The sequence below is a fragment of the Aquila chrysaetos genome, chromosome 4 (assembly GCF_900496995.4).
Source record: "Aquila chrysaetos chrysaetos chromosome 4, bAquChr1.4, whole genome shotgun sequence".
Classification (NCBI taxonomy): Eukaryota; Metazoa; Chordata; class Aves; order Accipitriformes; family Accipitridae; genus Aquila; species Aquila chrysaetos.
The window spans coordinates 72,942,918-72,951,885 of record NC_044007.1 but is presented as its reverse complement, the minus strand read 5'-3'; the positions used below and the strand labels follow the sequence as shown (position 1 = coordinate 72,951,885).

General features: G+C 44.4%; 1 protein-coding gene and 1 long non-coding RNA gene across 2 annotated transcripts in view; one reads left to right on the top strand and one right to left on the bottom strand.

Moving 5' to 3' along the window:
- Positions 1 to 2,220: 2,220 nt before the first annotated feature.
- The window catches only part of INO80C (INO80 complex subunit C), a 31,391-nt gene continuing 24,643 nt past the window's right edge, over positions 2,221 to 8,968 (top strand). The window contains 1 exon segment of the mRNA XM_030011943.2: positions 2,221 to 2,466. Within this exon segment, the coding sequence (XP_029867803.1) occupies positions 2,332 to 2,466 (135 nt within the window). The 5' untranslated portion in view covers positions 2,221 to 2,331.
- LOC115340386 overlaps positions 4,789 to 8,968 on the bottom strand; it is a 46,623-nt gene continuing 42,443 nt past the window's right edge. Inside the window, exon 2 of the long non-coding RNA XR_003923036.2 lies at positions 4,789 to 8,379. This is a non-coding gene — a long non-coding RNA (uncharacterized LOC115340386). The remainder of the gene's footprint in view (positions 8,380 to 8,968) is intronic.

The window sequence follows — 8,968 nt, the reverse complement described above, 5'->3', positions numbered from 1 at the left end:
AAATGCCTGGCTAAGTGCTATTTAAAAACTTTCATTGATGCAGCACGTTAATGCTCTGCATGATTCACATGCAACATCTACTCTGCAGCAGCATTAAAGATGCTCCTCTCAGTAAAAGTGTTCCTGTGATAAGGTATGCTTTCTCTTTAATTGGGCATGCCTGGGAGCTGAGCACACAGCATGGGCGTGGGAAAGAGATGGGACCCAGCCCTGGGAATGAAAAAAGGCTGACTAAGACAAGATCAACGCTTCGAGCATACAGCAAAGCAGATTTGGCTTTGTCAGGGGGCACGACTCCCCTGCAATTCCCAGTGCCCCTGCTAATTTCAAACTCAGGTCACCATCTTGAGCGTGCAACGGGACGCTGTCATCTGCAGTGAGAAGAAACACATACTGCACAGCACACATCAGCCTAAAACAATCACTAAGGGCAAACGCGATCCTGTTTACCAGCCTGCTCTGCAGTGCTGCTGGCAGCCTGCATGCTCAGACAGAACAACAGCAACTACAGTTGGGAAGGAGAAGATGGGGCTTGGATGTTTGTGCAAGGCCTCGCTTATGCCCCTGGAAAGCAAATCTCGTCCTGCTTTTCTGCTACATACACAGGTGCCTGGAACGAAGCCTGGAAGTCCAGGCTTTTGTCTTCAACTCTCTTTCAGGCCACCTTCAAAGCTTTTGTTTTACATAGCACTGCCTGGCACCCCTACTGTGACCAAGCTCAGTCCTCATTACAGCACCGTCTATAAACGTGACCCAATTTTTATGCCTGAATATCAACTTCTTGGACCTCTGACTCTCCCCAAGGCATGCACTGGGTCAGGATCTCATACAGCTGCACCTAGAAACCTAGTAGTCAGGCATTGCATAGAGTCAGCTCAAACAAATATGGTAGTAAGTTGACCAGTATGTTGAATGCAGCTGCATATGCAAGCATAAAGAAGCTAAAAAAAGTTTTATCAGCCATCAAGCAGCTTGAGAACTGTCTGCAACCCCATATTATCACCAGCCAGTTCTCTGGGACAGGGTATGAAACAGCACAGACAGCAAGAGGACTGTGAAAAGACTTTGGAGCACAGTCCGAATCACTGGAAATCTATTCTGGTACGTTGCTCCGGTGCAAAATTACTCCAGATTCCAACAAGAGGAAAAAATTGCTGGACTGGCTCACTAACCACGTCAAAACAGGGTGGAAGCAACCAAATCTGTAACTGTATGAACTACCCAGAAAGACATTCACTATCAGCTATCTGTAGTCATATTTTGAAATATTTAATGACAACCGTAATTACTTGCAACTTACATATAAAAAGATTATACAGTTTAAGTGTGGACAATAACACAGAACACTTATTGGTAGGCTTCTCGGAGCTCATGATCTTAGAGCTGAAGGGAACAATTAAAACCCGCTGCATGTTTTATCAAGGCAACTGGAAAAAGCTGATGCATTTAGAGACTCACAGCCCCTTCTCCGGTCTGAAAGGATTTTGCATAAACTTTACCTCACTTTGGGCAGGTTTAAGACAGCAATTGCCTGCATACCCAGCACTGTACTCCAGTGCTCACGCCGTGCAACGGGCTAGGCCCCCCATCTCCCAAACTACAGCTTGTATTCAGCTGAGTCTTACACAGCTTTTTATGTTACACTTTGCAAATGACTGCACGCTGCAGGCCTCTGTGATATACGGGACTGTGCGGCAGCGAGCACCCTTTCCACCCTTGCACACTTACAACCTCCTACGGTTAGCAAACCCCAAACTTGCCACATTTTGTCACCTCCCACGCACATCAGGCGCCACGCCGAGCCCGGGCCCGCGCAGCCAGGCGAAATGAGGTGAGCTCCCCCGGGGGGGGGGGGGGGGGGCGGCGGCGGCGGCTCTACCGCCACAGCCAGGCTTCCGCGAAGGGGCCCGGGCTACCGCAGGCCCGGGAGGTGGAGGTGGGGAAGCCATAAGGAAGCAGGCTGCTTCCTACAAGGTTCACCCCAGCTGCTAAAGCACCGGGGGCTGGCACGCCAGCTGTGGAAACCCTCACAAGCGGAGATCAAACCGCCATGACCTCCCCCTCACAGAGCCCGGCGAGGGGGGGGGGGGAACGAGACGACGGGGAAGGCGGGAAGCCGCGCCGCTGCTACTGCGCATGCCCCGCCGCGCCACAACGACGCCGGCCGGCCGGCCCGCGCCGCCACTGCGCGTGCGCGGCGCTGCCTCGCGCCCGGGTGCGCGCGCGGCGGGGGGAGGGGGGGAGTAGCGCTCTCTCCCGGTTCCGCCCCACCGACGTGCTCAGCCCGGGCACGAAGGGGAGGGGGGGGGGTGTGCGTGTGTGTGTGAAGAAATGGCGAGTCTGATCCCCGCGGCGGCCTCTTCTCCCGCCGGCGCTCCATCCCGTAGCAAGAAGCGCCCGGCGAGCCCCGGTACCGGCAGCGGCCCCGCCAAGAAAAAGAAAACGACGGCGCCGGGCGGCTCGCAGGTAATGGAGGGGGCCGGGGGGGCGGGCAGCGCGCATGCGCGGTGGCGGTTCTTCCCCTCCTCCCCTCCCTTCCGCGCATGCTCACGGTGAGGCGGGCGGGGCGTGGCCCCCGTTACCTCAGGCGGGCTCGGCGGGAGTCTCGTCTCCCCCGGCGGGGACCGTCGTCTCTCTCTGTGTTCCCCGGGGCCGGCTCCTGCCTCCCCTCGCCTGGTTTTCCTCAGCCCCCCTTCCTCTTCGCCACTCCCGCCCGTGGAAGCCGCCGAGCCCCGGGGAAGGACTGGCCGCCGGGTGCCTGCTGCCGCTGGGCCGGGGAGGTTCGGTGCCCCCCCCCCCCCCCCCCCCGGGCTGGCGGTTTCTTTCCAGGCGTTGGAACCCCGAGTTTCAGGCCTTTAGTTATCACTTTGCTGTCGGCGTTGTGTGTGGTGACGCTTTCTGATCAAACCGTCTTGCAGGCGTTCGTTTCTTTCCGTGCTTGCCTTCGGTAGCTTTGTACCTGACGTTATGCCATACCTGAGCTCTCTAGGTACACCTACATAAACAAACCTCTGATCGCACATGATGATGATGATTTTAATTTGAGGTAGTTGGTCTGTCACGGAGGAGGGACTAGCGCTCGAACGAGCTCAGTTTAACACCTGCTAGTTCTGGTGGGTGCAGCTCAAATACAATATGGCCTTCTCGGTTGAGCTAAGTGGACCTAAGAGTTAAATGTGAGATGAAGGTGTAACCTCAGAGCCTGAGTTTTGGGGAACAGGGTCAGGGGAGGGAGAAGGGCTGCTGATGCGAGTTCCTCCTAACCTCCTACCCCCAGTCACAGCGGGGAGGGCGGCCTCTATTTCTGCGTCATGCAGCTCCACAGAACCATCCCCAGCTGATGACATCTGCCCCCTCACCATGAGGTAGCGTCTCGTGCTCCAAAACTAACTCCCAGAAGAGGTTCAGAGTCAGTCTGTATATGACATCTGTATAGAGACCGCAGATGCGGTATGTCTTGGATTACTTCTTTTAGAAAGATCTCAGTAGCTAAGGTGGTCAAAAAAGGCTTGGAAAAAATGGTTGTCTTCCCTCCCCTCCCCAAAATGATTCTTCTCCCTAGTATTTAATGAACTGTAACAGTAGCATAGCTACAAAGTATGCCCTACTGCCAGTTAGGTTGCTTATTTTCACATGAGCCATCAGATCAAGGGAACGTTTCTGCATTTTTCAGCAGATCTTCTCTCCAGACAATTAAAAGCCATCGTGCACACCAGAGCACAGACACAAACCCTTCCTCATTCTGAGCGGTGCTCTTGTAATGCTTGTTTTCACCTTATGGCAGTTACATAGTTTCTTTTCCTTTTCTGATGGGATTATCCCTAGGAGAGGGAGTAGGAACCATAGTGCTTAATGTAGCTAACAAACTGCACTGCAACTGTGAAAAATTACTGCCTGGCATGATAATGTTTGACAACTTTTTCAAGGTCTGCTAGAGATAACAGTCTGGATTTTCCAGCATGGAGAGGACTGCTCTGTGCATGTGTGCACATGCGTGTGTATGCAGATATAAAACATTATATACTTACATATAATTTAAATTCGTATAAAATCTTTTCTATTAAAAAACTTCCCCCAACCCTTCAGCCTCTAAAACTGTTTTCTGAAGTTCACACCAAACTTAAGCCTGTGGACATCTTCCACTATTATGAGACAATCCATGATTTCTTACTCAAACTGTGTTTCGATAGTGTGTGATAAACAGTTTTTGCAATTCTTCTCACAAGTGATTTCAGTGGAGAAAGGAGTAATTTCTCAACATTATGTCCAAGTCGGCGTATGCGTTCACTGACTTCAGCAGTGCAGATCAATCCCATAAGGAAAAGAAAAAAATGAGTCTCAGAAAATGTGTAACCTCAGGAATGGGACAAGAAACAGCTCGTTGATCTTCTAGCAATCACATTAAATGTTGCTGACTAGCTCTGGAGCAAGCCAGTTCAAACAGAAATGAAATGGGGGCTTTGCATTTTTTGACTTAGAAACGTTGATCATTGGACACTTTCTTCTGCAGTACCTTATTTAATCTTAATCTCCAGAAGTCCTTATAAAGTCCTTAGTTAATTGTTGAGTAATGTATGTTTTCTGGATAAGGAAACCTGTGACACAATGAAACAATAATTCTAGTCTGCTGAGCTATTCAGAATACAGCCAGTCAACAAGCACTGAACGCTCTATTTTACAACTTATCCAATCTTTAAGTGGCTCAGCCAATCAGGGACTAGGTCATACATGAATTTTAAATACTTTTTCTGAATATATTCTATACCAAGTACCCAATCATTGTGGGATTTTTATTTTAATTTTTTAACTCCAAACAAGTAACATTCATCTGGCAGTCTTGATAGGTACACACCTTTAATAAACATCACTTTGAGCACGGGTTTGGAGGAAGCGCTTGTTACTCCTCTGACTGTTCACTTTCCTAATTAACCCCTTTGATATTTTCTAACAGCCTTTTCAGCCTTTCAGAAGCCAAATACATCGTGCCATAGCTCAGCACGAAACGGTTTCTATTTTAAGTAAACTGACATTGTGAAACAGATAGAGAAACAGTGAATTATTTCCTTGGTTAACTAGCAAACTATAGGTAAGAGGATCCCAACTGAGAGGTTTGTAACTACTTGCAGGGGTCAACTTAGGATCTGGGGACTCCCCATGATATTAACTGGTAACTTCTGCTGAGAACCTCGTGCCTGGCGTACATGAAAATTCACTTCACACTGTGCCAACTGTGAACTTTCCCACATCTGTGATTCCATCACTGTGAAATTAAACAAAAAATGGGTTTCTGCAAGTTCCCCAAATCACATAGTTTGTTTTTCTTTCGTGTGCTTTATGTCACAAGTAGCTATCACAGTGCTCGCGCTGAAAGACACGCTGGTCTGGTAAAACCGTAGATTTCAAAAATGTGTTTATTTTTTTATATAACAAAATTCCTTAAGTACAGCAATGTAATCAACTAGTTTGAGTAACTGTGTGTATCCTACAAGAAGGGATAATTATCACACAGCATACAGATTTTTATAAACCCAATTTTCATTATGTTTTTCCAACATATGAATTGCTAGTTTTGCTAAGATAGACTTTAGGAACATTACCAAAAAACATTCTTCATCGTTTGTATGAGTTACCGACCCAAAGGTATTGAGTCATGTTTGTTTTGGAAGCACATTGCACGTAGGGCTTGTCAGTCATGTCTACAGAAGGAGACGCATGCTTTTTGGATATAGTGCCTGTATTTACCAAATGTGAAATTAAAAGCGAGTTTACAGGAAAGCATGACTGCAAATTGATTACATCACTTTCATTAGCATTACACAATTATTCCTCCTATGCAGTTGTGCCACTGAAAAGTACCTCGGTCTTCACTGCAGCAGGAGATTTTAAATGTTGAGGATTATTATGCATATTAAATGGTAACATGCATGTGTCAAAACCAATGCTGTTTAGTGGTTTACATAGCACCGTTCGGTTAGATGTCCTTGCCCAATGATTCCCAATAGCTGCTGTGCTGGTTCAGCTCCATCGCTGGCTTTTGTGCAGACTTGTGTCCAGGTCTCCCGTCTTTTTAATTACTATCACTTAACCTGGGATAGAATCTTTGACACTGATCTTAAAATGCCATCAGCTCCTCTATCTTAATGTTCACACCATTATTTTTATAGATTATACAGCAACAGGAAGCTTTTAAAAGAGTATATTTTACATCAAGATGTTATTGATGAAACAAAACTCGTGCCCATGACAGCTAGCAAGCTTTAAAGATAAAATTTGCAGTGAGATAGGAGAATGATTTGGAAGAAAAAAGTCTCTGATTTTGTCAGAGGACAATTAAAGAGAGAAAATATGGTAAATATTATGGTAAATGTATATTTGTGACGTTATTTGTGAAACAACTTCAGACTTATGTGATGAAGTATAGTAAATGCCTTACTTCGAGAATGACATGTTTCATCTTACATTTTGAATTGATGTAAACTGCCCTGTAAACTACAGAAATACACAAAGAATGCTTTTTGCTTCCTTCCTCTCCATTGCTGTAGCAACAGTAGGTCTTGGTACCATTTAGAAAATAAAGACTGAACTTCCTTTTCTGCAATGGTATTTAAGAGTTAAATTATTAAATATATTGATTTTATCTCTAACTGTGAATATTGCAGCAGTACTACTGGCAACCTTCCTTTTATGTAACTAGCTCTCATATGTATACTTAACACTTCCTGTATTTCTTGTTCTATGCTTAAAACCAGAAGCTATACAACAATATTAGAAAACAAAGTCAAAACAGTTTAAAGTTATCATCCTCTTAAATAAGCTCCTCTCATGCACAACATGAAAATAAAAGGAGCAACTCTAACATACGCTTAGGACTCCATTTTTATTTTAAATGTGACTGAACAATGATGTTTTATATTGTAAACTGAAGATCATCAGATTAGAGTTCTGGTAGACAGCTCTAAGTTCAACAAGGAGACTTACATATTAACATGGTTACTGTTACGTACTCAGAAGCTGTCCACTAGACAGAGAGCTTACCCTAGTACATAAATAGCATGGAACTGGACTCTAAACCATCAGTAAATTTAGTCAGTTCTCCTGTTATGCTATTTTACCAAGGCTATCACTGTAAGTAGGGAACCATCAAATCCATTTTAAAATAACTTTGTTTTAAAGAGCCCGTTTGATCTGGCTGTAATTTCCTGAAAAATGAGGTTCAGGAAAATGAGTTTAACCACAGAATTGGTGAGTACCACTGCAACTAGTGAGCTGAACTGCTGCTCTCACCATGTTCTGGGACAAGTACCTCCTCTAGCGTGTCACAGTATCATAACTTCTGATCTGAAGTTAAAAATTACCTACTTAAGAATTCAGACCTTGTTTACTCCAATCAGTAAAACACTAAACTTATTCTAATTATTATAACAGTATTCCATATAAGACTTTCTGTAACAGAAAAGGATGGCTTTCCTTTGTAGATGAAAATTTAATAAACAAGTTCCATTTCTCACCAATCCACCTGCCCTGAAAGAGACAGCAGGACCCTGATACAGCATGATAGTAGGGCGATGTTAGTACGTATGTATTTGCCAGTTTATTAAAAAGCTATCACGTCATTATGCTCTAGACTACACTTTTTTTTTAACCATCTCTCAGCCCTTAAGGTTATGACAGTAACTGAAAATACATGAATTTAACCAATGAAGCAGTGCCAGTCTAAAGCTACTGCTTGCCTGGAACGATATCTTTAAAAGATGTAATGTGCTCCCAGGAGACGTTAACTCAAACCTAATTAAATTGACTTAAATGACACTTTCATTGGATAAAGTATAGATATCACGATAACGGTGCAGTCGATTGTTAGTTACTGATAGGAACTGCTGAGGTGAGCTCTTCAAGTTCAGCCACTTGCACACTTATTCACAACCCTACCCAAGAGTCTTGGCTCTTACAAAACTAGCAGCCAGTTTAAAACAAATTGCCATGTCTTAACAAGAGTTTTAGCAGGTAGTTTTTAAATTGGGATAGCTATCCCACAGAGAGGTAACATACTCTGGCATCACACTGCATGTCACCAGACCACAGAGCACTGAAAATCCCCCAAATTTGCAGTTCTCTGTCTGAAGCACTCGGGGGGTCACTGCTTACACCTCCTGATCCTTTCAAACATGTGACCATAAAGATACTTTCTGCAACAAAGCAGACAGTGAACAGCTGAAATATTACGCATCTCTTCTCCCATGGGGTTTTTGTACTCTTCCCCAAAACCAGCTGATTTTCAGGCAGTCCACTAATGAGAGGCAGGATTATCCTGAGGTACCAGTTTTTGTCACTTGCACATTTGAAGTCAAATCTGTCAAAGAATCAGAATCCCTCCAGTCCCTGATGGGGAAAAATGATAATTAAAAGACAATTAGCAGATTTTCTAGGGAAATCTGGCAAAAGTTATGTGTGTTTTAAGTTTAGCTTTATTAAAAAACAGGGAATTGCTTTTATAGAGGAATCTAGATTAAAAGGGAAACTGTCAAAACTGAGAGCTAAGAATTGACTTTGCTTGACATTTATCACATATTGAAGGCTTTAGATGATCTGTAATCATAAAAGTATGTGAATTTCCAGACCAGACTGTGCCAGTCTCAGAGAATTACCAACCCCCCAACCAAATGTGATTAGATTTTAGATTTAGAGTAAACACAGATGTGTTATGTTGTAGAAAAGCAAAAGCATATGCGTATTGACTTTTACTATGGGCGTCAGTATGCTGGTGTCATGGGTTTTTTTACCCTTCTCCCCTTATCCTAGTAGAGAATTTTCATTTTTCCTTTAGCTAACAGAAAATGGAGAGTCTTACTATGATCACACTTAACTTCAGGATTCATAATAAACATGCAAGAAACTGAGGAGAGATAATAAAGATGGTTCACTGCTTCTATCATAAGGAGATGAAATAGGATGGGTTATTTTTTGAAGG